Below are 19,217 nucleotides of genomic sequence, written 5' to 3'. Positions count from 1 at the left end.
TTCTATCACTGCACTAGATGGATTGCCCATTGTCCAAGTCAGTTATATATCATGTTGGCAGATACATGTTCCTCCAAAATGTTCAGTTGTAAAAATGAAACTCTGAAGTTGAACTTTGTAAATTAAATTTGTTCTTAATTATATTTTTAGAATCACATGAAAAGCCATAACAAATATTAGTTTCATTTTGAGTAACAAAACTGTTTTGTTACCCAAATGATAACAGGAGTGAAATGGAATAGAAGAGACTTTTCTAAATATATTCTTACATTGAATATTATAAATTTTGAAAATGCACAGATCTTACTTTATTCAGATGTTACCAAGGTTCTAGAATTACTTTTCCTTTCTCTGCTGTATCCTTCACTATGGCTTGGATGCAGACAGTTGCTCTCTGTGTAAGAGATGTGTGTAGATACTCTTTTTCAACATCCAGACTACATCTCATTATTTTTTTAAAAAAAAATGCCTGTCTTTTTAATCAAAGTTCTAGTGATGCTTTATAAAAAATTAATACTGTATAACAAGAGGGAAATTGTATTAAAAGTAACATGAAAGCATACAAACAAATACAAAACAAGTCAAATTGAATTTACAAGGTGCAATAAAATAAAAGGTTAGAGCATGGTATTCCAAAATTTGCCATTGAGAACACTTTTTACTATATTTCTCTAAGATGAAAACTATGTGGATGACAATCATTAGAAAGCTTGGTTATGAATACTAATGTTATGAACACTATTCACCTGCCAAGACAAGTCACTATTTATCTTGTGTGGGAAAAACAAATTTATTGGCTCTAATTAGGGCCAATAAACAGGAGATATTTAAAAAGACTCCTAATCCCTTACCTTTCAAGTTCACATAGCCAAAACACTACTTTCTCTTTTTTTTGCTATATATTGCCTACAGATCTAATTGAAATTAAAATTCTAATATTGAAAAAATATTATACATGGAATGCCGCCAATGACAATTTTTACACATAATTATTTTTTACATAAAGTATGACATAGCAGCCGTTTTTACTTTAACTTCCTCTGCCGTTATTTATTACAGTATTTTCTTCATATTCAGCAAGAAAGTGTATAACAATTACAAGATGATGATCCTGATCTCCTTCCTTTCCTTTGGCAGTTTGCAGTTTGTTAGCTAACATTAGAGTGGATTATAGTTGTACAGCTGTCTAGCTCCTTACCAATTATGTGCTTGAGGATAAAAAGTACAAATTAAAAAACCTGAAAAAATGGGATTTACCCTGCTTTTTAAACTGGTATGTAGATGGCCTCCGACTAATCCATGACCCCCCCCCCCCCAAAAAAAACCACCCACCTACAAGAAAGATCAGACTGTAGTTTATAGACAGGTTAGGGATTCTAAAGTATAAATGGATATGTTAACATTACTTGAAACCAAAAGATCCTTCCAGTTTCCTGGTTGTAAAAGGAATATAAAAGGTAAAAAGGTACATTGAGAACTTAGCTGATTTTGCAGTTTAGCTCATCCCCCAAATCACAAAGAATCTGAATACTCAAATTTTCCAGCAAAATGTTCATCTGACAAATATTTAATTAATATCCCTGAGCATTAGATATATGCTTAAATACAGGTTGTTCTAAATACACAAACTAAACAATTATTCCATAAAAAAAGATTAGCAATAAAGGATCATAAAAGTATTTGGATTTTTTGTTGCTGAAAATAATCATTTGGCAATTGTACCTAAGCAAATAGCCTAGGTTTCCTCACACCTTTTGATAGGCAAAGGTTTTGTAAATGAACAATAGCTGAAAAATTGCACATAGGCAAATTCTAAAAATGCTTCTTGTGAACTTCTGTTGGAAGTGACTGTGGTATCTCCTGAAAAATCAGTTTGTGGTGCCATATTTGTCCTAGGAAATTGGAATAGCCAGCTTGTTAAATCATTTGGATCTACACTTTTGAAAAGCACTTTTATACAAAAGAACTGCCTAAATGAAAGAAATATTATGGGAAGCATTGGGCCATATACAATCATATTAGGTAGGTGTTTTTAATGATTATAAGAAAACTAATTCAAATATTTTTGCTCATAAGAATCAACACATCTGATAATCCTTGAGCCACTCAGTTTCCAGGATTGAAACAGCATACAAACTATAAGTAAATCATACTTAACATTATTTGTAAAAACAAATACAATGTGTTTAGACCTTTTTTCTTTAAAAGGCAGCACATAAACTCAGCAGTTTTTTTTAAGAAATTGGGGTCTGAGGATCATATAAATTTACTAAAAGTAACCATGACTGGGATGCATGGACCTTCTGGATCAGACCTGGACATGTTATGGTCCACTGGCCACATCTGTGGGAGGTGCCAATCTGGCCCATGGGGCAGAGCATCTGTGTTGTGGCACAGGGGGTGGGGCAATGGTGGAGGGCAGGACTGCACTGTAGCATCAGCAGTGGGAGAGGGTGGCAGCAGCCCTCCACAAGAGTCTGTTTCTCATGTGGCCCCTTGGAAAAATTGCCCACCCATTCTGGACACATTTTTCCATCTCTAGTGAATGTTGCATTATACTGCTATGTAATGTGGAAGTCTTTAGCATCTGCTCAAATGACAGCTGTAGCTAGGGAAGTCTTTGCTCAATTTACCTTGTCTGTTAGTTGCACCCATTCCTGAACCTTTCTCATGTTCATTCATGCCTTAGAGGTTATAATGTGCTCTATGTAGGGCTGTCCACTAAGACCAATTGGAAAATTAAGCTATCAAGAAATGGTGACATTTCATCTGGTGACCATGCCAGATGAAGATCATATAGCACTCCACCCATATAGCACTAAAATTGGGAGGGGCTTCAGAATTGGTATCAATTTTATACAGGCAGCATGAAACAAAACAATAAAATTGTTTGCTAAATTCAACAGCAAAATGTCTGCATTATTCTACTGTGCAAACCACACTGATTAGGATTACAGGGGTAATTCAAAATGCTGATTATTACCTACAAACCCTTGGTTCTTATAGCACATAGTAATTTTGAGAAACCATGTTTTGCTGTATCTGCCCATCCTGTAAGATTTGATTTGGCATGTTCTGCACCCCATCTTTTGAACAATGTAGCCATGACCCGTCTTTTCTGTCACAGCTTTGCTTTGGAAATTTGAATGATCCTTACCCTGTTTTCCTATATAAATAAGTGCTGGAAACCTGGCTTTTTCGTCAGTCTTTGAGTTAAGATGGGCTGGGGGAATTTTTATTTCTAGGATGATCATCTTGCTTTTTCATTAGCTTGATGTTGCATTTCTTTGGTTTTAAATTTGTACACCACCAAGAATTGAGAAATTGGACAGCTTAGAAATATGAAATAGTTCAACTTGCAGGTTTCTAGTTATGACTCCCTTTGCTCTTAAAACTAAGTAATATGAAAAGCTTCTCCTGTAAAGGAAATTCAGCATGTTTACATATTTTAGACATCTACTTTTAACTCGTGGGGATGTGATATATGCGAAGAAATATGCATAATGGCTGGAGCCTTGAGGGCCTTCAGAGATGTTAAGCAAAGTGAAGGCTAACAAAATTACTGACAATACATTTTAAAAGCACAACATTCTTCTTGCTGATTTGTATGCACAAATGCACACATTAAATTGGTGAAACAGCATGAAGAATGACAGAACCATCCCAAATAAAAATCATTAACAAAAAAAATACTGACAATGTCTACCTCAAATGAGGCCAAGATTTCCTTACACTATTGTTTCCCTATAATGAAATGAGAAGTACAACACTAACAATATATCTACAGAACACTTTTATTTTTTTTATAAAAGAACACAAATTGTTCATTTCTCAAAACAGACCGCATAATTTCAATTATAGAATAAAATTTTGGAGTGGAAGAATTATAACTGGTTCATCAATGGAGGCTTAGACATTAAAAATAAATGCAACAAAAGGTTTACATCGAAAAAGGGGGGAACAGTATTTTTCTATTGACACTATCGATAATCACTATTTACAATCCAACCTGAGCAAAGGCCAGAACTATTTGGTCATTTGGGACCAGATACTTTTCACATTTTTTTGTAGAAAACACTCTTAACAGATATACTGAAGATCACATTTCCCTCTTGCCAGACTCGTTTTATTGCATGCTTTTTCTTTTTAATGTTAGATGCCACAACTGGATTAGTGTTCTGACTAGTTTGCAAAACATGGAAGATAATTTAAGTTCCATTTCTGAAAGTACTTGCTACATCAAAAAAATAAAAAGTGATGCAGTTAATAGGCTAGGAAAGGAGAAGGACATATTCACCAAAGCATTTTCAGATATATGTTCTATGCAGATATATGCCAGTTTTTATTCACTGAAACTGTTGCATTTTATATATTACAATTAATGATGAAATTATTTAAAAATATCTGGCCAATGGTTTATTTAATACAGTGCAAAAATATTAAGTCATTTTCTTTCTTTTTGTCCTGAAACACAAAGTCCTAGCCACCAATACTAGCTTTTCAGCATCTACATAAAGTCTGACAGCACATTTGATATTTTACATGCTTTATTAAAATTGTATTCATATTTACAGTATCTGTAGGAACCATCCTCCCACTTTTTGCACTCAAGCACCCACATCCATGCACACCCTCATTTCACAATGATATGAGGTTAGGCTCCTCACCTTGTAAGGAGTTCCCTGGGGATGGAAAAAGTACTAATAGAGCTTATTTAAAAAGCAAAGGGAGAATGCATTTGGCCATTATACTCTTTAAAGTTTGTATGTGTATGTATATAGACGCACACACACATTATTTATATATATATCTATATATATCTATAATACTGTGTATTACTTTATATTCTATATACAAAATGACATCAACTGTTCCAGTTAACTGACTGTTCTAGCCAATCTTCAATGCTGCTTTTAGTGACTCATGTTATATTTTGGGTTTTCCTCTTAAAACAATTCAAGTCTAAGTGAAATAAGGCACAAATATTTTTTGATTTCAGGGAAAAAGAAGGATAGAAGGCAGATTTCAGATCGTCTGCAAATAAATTTTATCCTTTAGGAGAATTTTATTTGAAACTATATGATCTGCAGAGCTCTGAAGTAGTTTTGTCTGAGCAGTCCCATTTATTATGTTTCAGCCGCTACGTTAACTATAGATTCCTTAAAAGAACTAGGTTCTCCATGTAGAGCTCAAAAAGTAAAATTACACATGAAACACGTAAGCCTGTAAATAATAAACTGTTCAAAGGCTTCAATATGTTACAAGAAATTGCTTTCTTTGCATTTTATATCCCTGGCCCCCATTAATGAAGCCTTTCCAGACACAGATAATTGTCGTCCCGTCCCCATCCCCCCCCCCCCAAAAAAAAAGAAAAAATAAATGTTTGGCAGCACAAAGAATGCCTACTAATCAAATCTTCATCAGAAAGGATCATATATAAAACAAATTTTCTGTAGTAGATGAAGTGTACCCAAGTTGTAGGGCATTCTTTGATGGGGAATAAAAGGTTACAGTTCCAAAGGCCCCTGACTTTGGTGATTTACAAAGTTCATTCTTGTTTAGTGTGATCCTTGGTATCTTCTTCATCTGTATATTCTGATGGTTCCTCTCCTGGCTTTAGGAGTCTACCTACATAGTCATATTTTTCTGGAAAAGATATAAAGAATACATATATTTAAATCCAGTTGATATCACATTTATTATATTTGTTGTTACAAAGCTATCAAATATATAAATTAATTTCATGGCTGTCTTGTTACAGTCTATTTTCTTGAAGTAATGCATCTCTTTTTGTATTGCAAAAATTACTTTAAAAATGAAAAGGTACTATATGTTCCAAAGATAACATAACTTTTTTTCACTGTAAAAAAATATTACATGTAACTCCACATCAGAAGCAGTACAGATGAGTTAGCGGGTTCATATTAACTCAGAAGCTTTCAGAAGGTTCCATCTTCTCTATTTTCTTTAAGGAATAAATTGAGATTCCACAGACCTCTAAGTTAATTGATTCAAATACAAGGATAAGAATATACTGCTATCTGAAAGCTTTAAAAGTACATCTTTGTGATTAAAGGTAACGGAATTAAAATATAGGACATATCCCACTTCTTTAGTATCATACCCAAAAGATCACTTTTGAGCTGCATCAAACCTCCATCATGAGAATGGGGAAAGCTCTGACCAGTAAGCTCTGACCAGTAAAAAATGACAACAATAAGAAACCCTCTCTTAAATGTAGCTCCAGAAGTTTTAGAAATCTAGTAAAGTTGTCTTCCTATTATTTCTTTATATATAAATATATATGCATACACACACAATTTTTAACTACTCTATTGTAAAAGAGAAGTCACAACTATTGTAGCAAGATGTGTATATGCTATTTGAAAAATGCTGAGCTGTATTTCTATGACTTGTATTCCATTTGATGGAAAAATCTTTCAATTAAAATAATTACCTTTAAACTGCATTTCCCATTCTCTAACACTTTCCATTTGCACAGCATTTAAGTCTGATAAATCATCATATTCATCTCTGAGTGCATCTTTATCTAGACAGAAAGTTGCTAGTCCCCTCGAAGCATCTCTGCCAGCAAATATTCCATAAGGACCTTCTGAAAACAGAAAAAAATATTTAGAAAACTACATGTATTTAATGATATACTGTTCATTCTTGTCTATACATAATGACTAAAGCTTTCTTTAAAATAATTAAATTTGAACAATCAATCCATTACATCTAAAATATAAAGTACTTGAATATTCATATTTTCAATTATCTACTTTCTTTTAAGACCAGAAAATATTTTGAGAAAAATTGACAAATGCTAAACAAAAATCATTTATTGCAATGAAGTACTGCCAGCTACACATTTCTATTTCAGACTTCTAATTATAAATTTATTCTGTTTTACCTGGATCTAGTAGCAAAAGGGGTATTATGCCCAATGAACATAGTCTTTCCTCTACAAAACTGTCAGAATGCAGTATCCATACAAATAAAGTAGTTATTACACTGATTATATAAAGCAATATCCTACAGATTTTGCACCTAAACCATACTATGTTGAAAAGGATATGAAGGAATTGAACATTTTCATTTAGGTACAAAATTCAAAAGAGAGTCATGTTCCTTGAAAAATTGGGGTATTTCACTGTTTTTAAAGAAACTAATGGAATTTAATAGTCTAACCAATATTTACCAAATTATGTTTGGAAATAGCTTATCTGCAATTTGCAGGTTATAATATGAAATCTAATTGCTATTAAAAATAATACAAAGAATTTCACATTAGAAACAAACTTTGTTTTTATTGCACAAACTGTTTACAGATAGTCTACAACTTATAATCATTTGTTTAGTGACCATTCAAAGTTACAACAGCACAGACAAAAGTGACTTATTTTTCACATTTATAACTGTTTTGGCATATCTCTGGTCACATGGTCAAAATTTAGATACTTGGCAACTGGCTCATATTTATAACAGTTGCGTATCATGGGGTCATGTGATCATCTTTTGCAGCCTTCTGACAAGCAAAGTCAGTTGAGAAGTCAGATTCACTTAATAACTATTACTAACTTCACTGCAGTGTTTCACTTAAAATCTTAACAAGTTGTAAAATGGGGTACAACTTACTTAATGGTCTCATTTAGCATGGAAATTTTTGGCTCAATTGGGGTTGTAAGTCAAGGACTACCTGTATTATGTGCTTATGTTAAGCAGGCTGCATAGAATTATTAATGTAGCACTGGAACACACTTGGATACTAAGCTGACTAAATAATATGTGCATATATAAATGTGTATTTATTTGCAGCTTCAAGACAGTGTTCACTCTCTTGACTAGTCTCTGCAGTTTTTTCTTGGCAAATTTTTTGGAAGTGGTTTGCCATTGCCTTCTTCCTAGGCTGGTAGAGAGTGATAGGCAGGTGCCCCTATTGGCTTCACAACTAAAATGGTCCCACAACTTCTAAACTAGTTCCTTAATCACCAAACCAGATTGGGTCATTGTGTGTTTGGATGTATACACAAATGCACACAAATTATTTGTGCTAAGATGTGAAATGTAAAAATGTATAACTTTTCCAAAATCACTTGTTTCTAATATTGTACAAATTTTATTTTACAGTGAAGAGGCTTAATGGTATTTAACGCTAATCGTGTGCTAAAGAATTATAGAACAAATGTTAGGATTTCTCTAATAATAGGGAGCTAACATTTAACTCTTCATCTTAAAAAAAAAGCATAACTTTGGACAAATATAAAATTAAGATACAGACCCCAGGTGTAAGATGTTCAACGTTGCACATATAGATCATAAAACTTTTCAACAGATGTTCTCAGTTGGTAAGGCAAATAAGAAATCTCTTGCAATTCCCAATGATTTTTACACAAGCATAAAGATTGAGATAATTTATCAAGCAATTGCTTCGGAAATTATAAGTTCACTCATGTACAGAAATCAGAACCATATCCAACCTGTAAATATATATTTACAACATATAACCAAGTTTTGAAAAATGAATCTCTGAAACATTTGCCCATATTAAAATGCTAGGACTTCAGAGAAATTCATATCTTGAGATATAACTGGTTATTTTTTTCCTCTGGTATAGTTTTTGTATTATGACCAAGTACTATAGTGATATTTTTTAAGAATACAACATAGCAATGTTAGTTTTAGTTTTGCATATTCTCCCTTGTTAGGCTGTGATTGGTCAGGCATGGGGTTGCTCTTGTCCTAATTGATTGGACTGAGTCTGTCAAAAAGGCTGATGAGCCTAGCTCCGCCCACTGTGGGTGGCTCCTCCCAGGTAATATAACAATACCCTATTTCTTTAATTGTAGGTAAATAGTAATCATAAATTGCCCCAATTTAGTTGAGCTAAGAAGTTTCTTTTCTACTTTTTTCCCTGCAAAACCTCTTCCCATAACTACAAAGCCCCTCATTAAGAAAATAATCGCAGGTGGAGGAGAAATTCCCCAAACTGCCAGATTATCCATACTTTCTTTGCTTTTGAAATATACAGAAAACCAAAACTACCCATTAGCATCAGAAGGGAATGAAGCATTCTGAAATTCATACAAATCTGTCACTCTGATCTTAAAAAAAACTTGCATCATAGATTAGGAAAAAAAAATCTTAGAAGTTCAGTATTCATAAAACAAATTTCCCCAGGATGAAATCTACATTATGTACTTTCCTCAACATTTGAGATCTCATCTTAAATGAACTCACAAAAAAATAAAAGGAACATGAGAAACTTCCCAAGTGATTAGTTTGTTGTAAAAAAAAATGTTAAGGTATGTTAAATGGTATTCAGAAAAAATATAAATTTCTTAAAATGTCTTTCAGCTCAGTCGATGTGAGATTCTTTCCTATTATCAATGTAAAAAAAACCCAACTACCCTTGATTGAACCATATGTCTATTTGCAATGAATTTAACAGTCTCCAATTATGTTATTTTCAGTGATTTATTATTCTGATGTAAAGCTGGAGAAGATCAAAATCTGATTATAAGGGTTTATAGTTTAACAAGTTTTAGAATGCATTTACAAAAAGTAAGAATATAAACCATTTTTCAATAAAAGTATCAGAATATATTGGCACAATAAATTTAGCCTATTTATAAAAGCTACCCATAGGTTTTAATATTTTCAATTGAAATCTGCACACATCATTGCAGAAACAAACATAACTCCTGGCCTTGAAATTGTCCTGGCAAAGTTCACAAGATTTTGAAGGAAATGCTATCTGTGTTGTATTCTAGAATATTAAGTAAAAACAAGTTTAGATTAAAGATAGACGGGCACTACGGTAGTAATAAATTCTTCAGAAAACTAACTTTGAATATTTTAATCCTCTTCAATTCCACTTACAAAAGAAATAGGCAACCTATAACAAAAACCGTTGATTTTCTTCAAAAAATAGGCTTCTGAGGTAATTTATGGCCAGCAAACCAATACAGTAATGGAATTTTCAGAGTTGCCATCTCATGACACTTCAAGGAACAAGAACCAAGGCATTAACACTCACAGAGGCTTGATATAGTTATTTTGACCCTTACAATGAAAAATCAGTATAAGAGAGAAATTTTCTGAAGACCATAACTTGAATGCTGTTATATGTGCAGCTCATCGGCCTTAAGACATTTTAAAGGTGCATCTTCAATCTTTTCTCAGAAATTTTATTCTTTAGACCTGTCTCCCATATCAAACTGAACCAGAGGTGGTATTCAGCTGGTTCTAACTAGTTCTGAAGAACCAGTAGCGGAAATTTTGAATAGTTTGGAGAAGCGGCAAATACCACCTCTGACTGGCCCCACTCTCATCTCTGCCTATCGAATCCCAGCTGATCGGCTGGGTCTTCTTTTGTTGCCCTGCACAGGAGAACAGAGCTGGAAAGCAGGTTAGTGGGTGGGGAGGAAATGGGATTTTGCAGTAACCTTCCCCTGCCACACCCACAGAACTGGTAATAAAAATTTTTGAATCTCACCACTGGACTGAACCTTAATTATTTAATTAATTTAAAAATACATCATAATCACTACTTCGTAATTTTTCTACTGTTCACAGGATTTGGAAAAACATGCATGCTTGCTACTAATAAACAATTGATTTTTAAGAAAGTTAGAATTAGTATGTAATTTTTTGGCAAATCCTAATGTGACAACAGAAAGAAACTGTCCCTTTTTAAACTTTTTTCTGCACCTATTACAAAAAGTAGGAAAAATAATGTGTCTATTAAAATACAAATACAATACAGTAGCTTTTTATATGGCCCAACGAGTACTTAAGACAAATATTAAGTTAATATATACTACTACTCACAAATAGCTTTATCGTATCTGCTAGATTCCTTGTATTAATTTTTAGAATTTTAATTTAACAAAATTAAATGGAACCTGATATGCTGTAAAACACTTGTCTAAAATATCTATAGGTATTCTTTAGGTCAGAGGTTACCAACCTTTTGGACCTCAGGGACCACCAAACTCATAATTTTAGATCCCAGGGACCACTAACTGGTTCTGTGGGTGTGGCCTAATTTGTGGGTGTGGCTTGGTGGTCATGTGACTGGCTCGGCATGGCTTATATGTAAATATTATAAATATTTAAATATTGATTTTTTTATATAAAAAAAGAGCAACCTTTACCCAAAATCAGGCAAAGCAGGCAGGCAGAGTTGCTCACAGAATCAGTGATTTATCTATCTGTCATCGGCTAACTTAGTCTCTCAAGTTTGCTTGCCTTGAGTCTGCACTGAATTTGCTTGCAAGCAAACCGTCAATCCTAACGGAGGTTCAGCTGTGTTTAGCTAGAAAGCAAGAAATCCAACCATTTCCTGCTTCCTAGCTAATCTAAATCTCCTGGCACAGCAGAACAGATGGTCAGAAAAAGGAAAAATAGTAACTTAGCAGACAAGTTTGCCGGGTAAGGAGTAAGTGGGTGGGGAGGGTTCCCGCAGGCCATGTGGGCTGAGCAGCCTTGTGTTTCTACGCAGCCTGGATTAATTGCTTTGTGGGGGGTGATCTGGGGGTGAGATTTCTCTGTGGCCCACCAAAATTTTCTCGCAGCCCACTGGTTGGCAACCGCTGCTTTAGGTGTTGCTATCAGGTGCTTTGGGAGGGTGGGGGAAACACATTCAAAGAGAAAAAGACAAAACTGAAAGTAAAATTATGAAATCCTGCAAAGTAAAAGCAGCTGTTTACCATGCCTTCTTAGAAAAATTTTGTGATTGTCAACTAAATCCATGGCATGCACTCTCAAAATTAAAAATGTGCCTATTTATCCCAGTGTTGCGTGCTCTACACTATACTAGATAGGGGTGGATTCTTTTAGTGATTCATCAGATCATTTGATGAACATCTCAAATACAACTGAGTTATAATCCCAAACAATCTACAGAAAAACTTCATAGGTAAACAGAAAATGCTCTCTTGATGAATCTCTCATATGTACATACAGTTTACAAATATAATGCTAGATATGCTTACTTTCACTTTTTTGCACATATTTCTCAGTCAGGTCTTTTATTTTTCTTGTCATATACCTAATTATATAGTAGTTTCTATTATTGAAAAAATATATGAATAAAACTAATATGAAATGTTAAGCATCAAATTAGTCCTCCTTTTCCCCTTCATTCGTCTATATTTGTATCTCAGCAGATTGTTTACAAGCAAATTCTGGTGTATTAAAAGATTTAAGAAAACTACCTGGCAACCGGATATCTGCTCAAATTTTAATTTTTTCCCATTTAATAACTTTTCTTGTCCTATCTATTATATGACTAAATTTCTCCTGTTTGTCTCCTTCAATTAGCCCAAACAATACATTTATAGAAAAACATTTTTGAACCAAGGTTCCTCAAATCCATTAATTTATAAGAATGTATATAAAAACCAAGACACATTACACCATGTAGCTGGTATTTCAAGGACCTACATATCAGTTGTTTTCAAAAAGTTGTAGTCACGATTGTGATTTCTGATGCATTCTGCCAGCTTCCAACAAAATCATTGGGGAAGCCGGCAGGAAATCATCAGTCACTCCTGCTCCCACTGCTTTTTTGCCAGTCCTTAATCATTTGGTTTTTCTGTTTAGGAAGTATCTCGAAAGAATGGGTTATGTAGTTTTGTTAGATCAGGAAGAGTTCCAATCCAGCCATACCTAAATATTTTTCAGTCCCTAGGAATTCACTAGGAGCCCAAGGTATGAATGTGAATACAGTGGTACCTCGGTACTTGTCGTTAATTGGTTCTGGGAGGTGCTACAAGTACCAAACAAACCACATAACTTCCATGACCCTTTGTTCCACTGGGAAGGACTTCCTTTCTGCCTCTTTTACTATGTCAGTGACCTTCCCAGCATGGCCAATTTCCTGTCTTCTCTCTGCGGACATATCCCCCTTTTCCTTTTCATCAACCTTTCCAGTGTGACCAACTTCATGTCTTTTCTTTGTGGCTGTCCCCCTTTCCCTATCACAGCAGGTTGAGTACCAAACAAACGAGTACTGGAACATTTCTGCATCGAAATGCAAAATTCAACGTGTTTTAAAACAGTCAAGTACCAAGGTACCACTATATAGCTGAAAACAATAGAACTGGAAACTGTACCCATCTAGACATTCCATGTCCAATATGGGATGAATGACATTGTGCTTGCCAATGTTATTTTGCACTTGGTTTTAGTAGTTTAGAATATACATTTCTAACATTTATTTCAGTCTCAGATCAAAAAGCATATTGTTAAATGCATGCCATATCCAAAGAAGGATCATAGATGTACTTATATTTTGACATGGTAGTTTTGTTTGAAGCCCACAGAATACCTTACAGGTAGTTTCCCATCAATGATATATGACAGCCTTGAATAGGTATAGGTAATCCTCATTTAACCAAAATTGAGACCAGCAATGTAGTCATTAAATGAACTGTGTTTAGGATTTCATTTCCTTTGCTTTACAATGTCAGAAGGACATGATCCCAAACAGCAGGGTTAGCCCAAGCAACAGGGAAAGCTTCTGGAACTTTGTCACAAGGAAGCCAGGTAAAAGGGCAAATCTTATAGCCCTTTCCCCCATTCCCTGGCCCTTTAAAATGTTCACTCTAGCAGTGAGATTATTAACAAGAGAATGTTTGTATATACATTGATTGGAGAGGAAGGAATTGCAACAGTAAGCAAACACACAATGGGAACAGACATTGATATAAATGCACTAAAACCAGCAGTTTGCCTAGCACTAACTTAGGAAGCAAAACGAAGCTTTCAATCTGAAACTGATTATGGTCTAGTCAGTTACATGCAGCAATTGTCAGTCCAGGGTTCTAACCTACTAATTAAGATCACAGAGACGAATTTATTAACTTGAGTTGACATTTTAGGGATACAGTACACTGCCAAAAAAGTAGCTGAAGAAGAGAAACCTTGTTTAAGTAATCTCTGCTCTGTGAGGAGAAAAAAAAAATCAGACTCAAGACAATGCATACTGATAGTAATAGTGTACATGTTACAGAGAGGGACACTGCAAAGATCATAAATGCATTTGTTAAAAAGTTACTTTTTCACCAATGTCAGTTGCAAATTTTGGTTGTTGTCTGGGGCAGTCAATAAAGACACTCAGTTTATGGTACATTATAAAGTGCCTTCTGCAGTACATTCTGAAGCACGACATATGTTATTTTTAACAGAATTCACAGCCCAGAACTCATGTCTTTTCTTAACGAGCTATTGATAATTACCACATATTGTTTCTGAACAAATCTGATTTATGCAGCTATTAAACTGTTCATTAAATCCATGCCGACTTGGCTTTTTCAAGTGGCTGGAAAAATGAAGTTGGATTTGGGAGATAAATAACTTTGAATCAAGAAAGGTGTAGCCAATCTTGAAAGAGGCAGCAGACAACTCCTCTTGAAGGGACTGTTTTCAACCTAATCCATCTACTAAATATTGGTACCTATTGGAACCCAGATGTGCCTTCTATTTCACAGCACCCATCTCCAAATTTGGCAGGCTTTAAGAAAGTCCTATATCCTGGTTCTTCCCTCGGGTGTTAGGCCAGGGACTTACATAACTTTATTGGAATTATAGGAGGCATTTGGCTCCCAACACTATATATTTTACATTTTGTTTCACCTTTATTTTCCTGTACTGAAGTTTTCAAACCTATAGCCATCTGTAGTTGCCTAACAAGTTAACATATACATTTAATAAAATATACTGGATAACTTTATGCAATTTCCTCCTCAGAGAAAATTTTAAAGGTGGTGAGAATTCAACTTCAGAAGATCCTACAGGAAATATAGTATATAGACCCTTTCTGTTCAAAGTTCAATGCAAGCATGGGACAGGAACAACATTGGCTGTCCTGGTTGATAACCTCTACTAGGAGTTGGATGGGAGAGTGCACTCCTGAACCTATTGGATCTCTCTGCAACATGGTATCCTGCTAGACATTCTATGAGGAATGAGCACTATTTATAGTGTTTCTCCTACCTGGATTGTTCCAAATGCCTGGAAGAAGAGTGGCTCCTCCACTGAGGGATGTCACAAAGATGTCACAGGACTTAGCGTTCTTTCCCATGCTTTCCACTAACTACACAAAACTGCAGGGAGCATGACACACTATCAATATATTGATGATTACTACACATTGCAACCCCAACTGAGCCTGATATGTTGCAGCAATTCTAACTTGGTGTTTGGAAACTAAGAATTTAGATGGCCAAAACAAGATCAGATGTCTTCATACAGGATAGAATTATCTCTATGTAATCAATCTATTTTACTCAATCACTATTTTGGCTCTAAGATTGCTGCATTCTCTCTAAAAGAGCAGGACTACATCTTGGGAGTCCTGGAATTGTGGGTACTGCTTAAACAGTTGGAAGCTGTGGCCAAGACCGATTTTTCCAGCTGATGTGCTAGATGTGTGGAACTTTTTCTAATATGGATCCCTTGAAATAGTGATTCACATCCTCATCACTTCTAGGCTAGCATATTGCCTTTTTCATGGCACTGCTCTTGAAGATGATTCAGGAGCAGCCATTACGTTGAGGTCACTACGCTGATTGCCAGTAGACTTTCAAATCTAATTCAAAGTGCTGGTTTTAACCTTTAAAGCCTTATATAGCTTGTCACCTATGTATTTGCAGAACCATCTCTCCCAGCCAGAATCTTTGCAGCTCTGTTTATATTCCCAAAAAACTAGAAATATTTTATTTTGAAAAAGCTTTTAAGATAGACAATATGCTTGTGGCTATTTTGAATTCTCTCTAAATACATGGTAAAGAACATTCATGGAAGATTTAAAGACTCTACACATCACATATGAAGACACTGAAGTAATTGCCCAAGACCAAAAATGCAGGAGATTCCTTGCTGCCCAATATGTTATATAGCAAGGGTCTAATGATAATACAAAATGTAATGTTTATACTTTTGAATAATTGTTTTAAGTGTAAGGATTGCTATAGAAATTTCATAAATTATTTAGATTGTTTTCAGTTGTAAAAGTATTGTTATATACTCAATATTTACAATACTGATAAACTAACTTTTGTGGTTGTGTAAACATTCACCTTGATACATTAATTTGCTACAAACTATTATGTCTTCCTAAATTAACTCAAATATCTAGATTAGCAAGATGTAATGGTCCGTGTTAGCTACCTGAATCCTGCAGTACAACTTACACATAAGCTGTATGAAATATATTTAAAAGAATGCTGATAGGTTAAACTGATATCTCAACTACTTTGCTGGCCTTTGGACTTTATCTACAATTTAAGTAAATAGAAGCAGCCAATTTTTAAACAGCATTCAAAAAATTGTTCACAAAGTTTTTTAATGTAGCAGCCACGTTTTCCCATTATTTAACAATACAGAAATTTCAATGGTGCCTCTCTGCATGCTATATAAATATATAATTTTTAAAATAACATAAGTTCTGTATGATTGTAAGTATTTAAAAATAATAGAATTAGTGGAGCCTGCTTATTTCCCTTACTTCAACACTTACCTTAATTAGAAATGGCTTTACTTATGCCATGTTTTACTATACACTGCATACTTCTTTACAGATGTCTTCTATTTTTATTACAATTCTGTATTGTTCATTCACAGTAAAATAGATTTCAACTATTAAGTTCATTGAAGAAGTCTCACACAAATATTACGACAATTCCATACTATCTTAAAAATACATTGTTCATTTTAATTGAAAGCAAGCAATTTTTCCAAGTTAACTATGGAACATTAAAAAAACCGGTAAGATCAAAACTGCCTACTCATATTCAACATAATCTAATAAACTGGACTATGGCCATATTCAATTCCAGCTGTTGAAATATCTTCAATTAAGATGACAAGGCAGCCTTAAATTAATGACACTACCCAGAACTTTGACCAGATTCTGTCTGAAAGAACGTCTTTCCATCTACTCACACCGAAGGCTAAAAGAATGTCGGTACCTCTTTTATCCAATAAAAGATGCTTCTTTTATCTAATAAGTATCTGCTATTGGTCTCACACAAGACGTCAGCCTGAAATTAGTAATGAATTAAGCAACCCAAACAATGTAACCCTGGTTCAGTTAACCACAGACTAATGTGTCAACTAGTTGGAAAAAACCGTCCAACCTTCTCTCCCAAAGGCCTTTCTAACACAGCATTACTCAAGACACCTTACGCCCCCAAACTGCGTTGAGTCAGGGAGAAAAGCGACAACCCTCTTTTCTCCCCTCACCGGGCCCGTAGAACTTGCTGCCTTTGGTTACATCGAAGACTTTGCCGTTGACGGCCAGAAGGATGCGCGGCAACCGCGCGCCGTCGTACTCGCGCAGCTGCTCCAGAGTGAAGTCCCGCCGCTTCATGCGGGGCAAGGAGTGGGCCTGACTTTGTTGCGCCGCGCCCCCCGCTCCGATCCTTTTGCCCCAGCGCTTGTAGACCTGATAGGCCAAAAGCGTCACGATCACCAGCGTCAAGATAAATAGCATGTCGAACCAGCTTCCCCACAGCCAACTTCCGGACGAGGCAGTAGCCGCCGTCTCCGGCGGAGCGCCGCCGTCGCCTTGTTTCGTCCTTAGCTTTCCAATCCCATCGTCCGCCATCACTGCCCAGCCAGCGCCTGCCTGAAAGGAACCGCTCCGCCCCAGTCGGGGAGGAGGGGGAAAGGCAGAGGCGGGGCACTTTAATGTGTTTTTTCATTCCTCGCTCCGATTGGTTGCGGTTAAGGACACGTCACCCATAACTAGCTCGCGCCCAGCAGAAACGAATAAAAAACAGGTGCACGCGGCTACCCAACGGTTGAATTCCACCTTACGAAAAGCTTCGTTGAAGAGGGCGGGAGAAACCATGAAGCAGAAAAACGCGCCTGCGTCCGTCCTCCCCTTCCCCGCCCCGCCCCGCCCCCCCTCATATTCACGAAAACATTCGGTCTTCTGTCGCTGTCGGTTTGGAGTTTGGCGGGTGGTTGGAGCTGCTGGAATGTAGGCGTGCTTGATGGATTCTGACGTTGTTGCGGGCTGAGCTCGTATACCGCGAATGCTTTTAGTTTATCATCATTACTATAAATACGCTTCAGGGTCCCGCCCTGCAGCATAAAGCAGACGGTCACACCGTAGTTGCTTATTTGGAGAAGGATTTTCGGGGCGGAGTTTCAATGTCCTTTCTCCAGTGGAGAAGATGTACGATTTCCTAAGCCTCAGCCTTACCCAACTAGATTGGGTTGTTTTGGACCTCAACGCCTGTAATTTTCGATGGAATTGACTAGGGGTTGTGACTGGTGATCTCATTTATTAATAAATGAGCTACAATTGCTGTATGAGGACATAACGATTAGCAGGTCTTGTCTGCATCAGCCACAGAACACACAAAGCACTAATAATACTTAATATCCTGAATATCCTCAGCCACAATAGACAGAGACGTTTTATAAACACTTGCTAATAGATACATCTGCTCCTGCATAAAAGCACCTCTTGAAGAGAATTCAAAGATTTTTCCCAGTAATGTTGGAGGATTACTTCACACTTGATCTCATGCTAAATGAATAACTATACATAAAAGCTGTGTATGCTTTAATTAGTTTGATCAAAATAATTTTATAGTGCTTTTTTATGAAAGCATCTTTCATTTAAAAAAATCATTTTTTATGAAAGCATCTTTCATCAATTAAAATTGCTTTAAAACAAAACTATATTTAAAAATTTAGTGTAATTTACAGGAAAAGAGTTATAGACATTAGACTCATACAATTTTCAATGAAGAAATAGATGGGTAATTTCATATTGTATAAGTTGCTGCCAGATTTCAAGGAAACTACAACTTGAGATAAAGAATTCATGTCATATACACTATATGTATAGACACCAAGGATGAGACCAGGTTCTACAAATCAACAGCATCTTGTGTGCTGCCTGGCTTTTAGAAGATGTAATGTGGAATTAGCAGATGTTATCTGCTGACCTGACAATTTCAAATGGTTTCACATTGTTTTGGACATGGATTAGTTTATACCGCTTGGCTTCAGATATTTCAAGCTCAGATGGCAGGTAAATTATTTCCTTAAATGAATAGTGATGGATTATTATTGTTGTTGTTGTTTGTTGTATTTTGTTTATTGTAATTTTTTAACAGGTCCTTAGCATCATAATAAGTTATGACCGGCTCCTCAAAAACTACTTATGACCAGTTATGGCTGCTACAGTA

At 35.5% G+C, this 19,217-nt stretch overlaps 1 protein-coding gene across 1 annotated transcript; it reads right to left on the bottom strand.

Annotated features, from left to right (window-relative positions):
• Nucleotides 1-3,776: 3,776 nt before the first annotated feature.
• On the bottom strand, nucleotides 3,777-17,640 carry PGRMC2 (progesterone receptor membrane component 2). The gene is made up of 3 exons (XM_026698034.2): nucleotides 17,254-17,640; nucleotides 6,458-6,613; nucleotides 3,777-5,646 (listed from the first exon to the last, which is right to left on the bottom strand). Exons 1-3 carry the CDS (start codon nucleotides 17,615-17,617, stop codon nucleotides 5,549-5,551), a joined length of 618 nt encoding a protein of 205 aa, XP_026553819.1. The 5' UTR covers nucleotides 17,618-17,640; the 3' UTR covers nucleotides 3,777-5,548.
• Between the last annotated feature and the right edge of the window lie 1,577 nt (nucleotides 17,641-19,217).

This window comes from Pseudonaja textilis, chromosome 6, assembly GCF_049901715.1.
Source record: "Pseudonaja textilis isolate UNSWEBS1 chromosome 6, rPseTex1.2, whole genome shotgun sequence".
In the NCBI taxonomy this organism is placed as follows: Eukaryota; Metazoa; Chordata; class Lepidosauria; order Squamata; family Elapidae; genus Pseudonaja; species Pseudonaja textilis.
The sequence above is the reverse complement of the archived record's forward strand: the minus strand, read 5'-3'. Positions and strand labels throughout refer to the sequence as shown.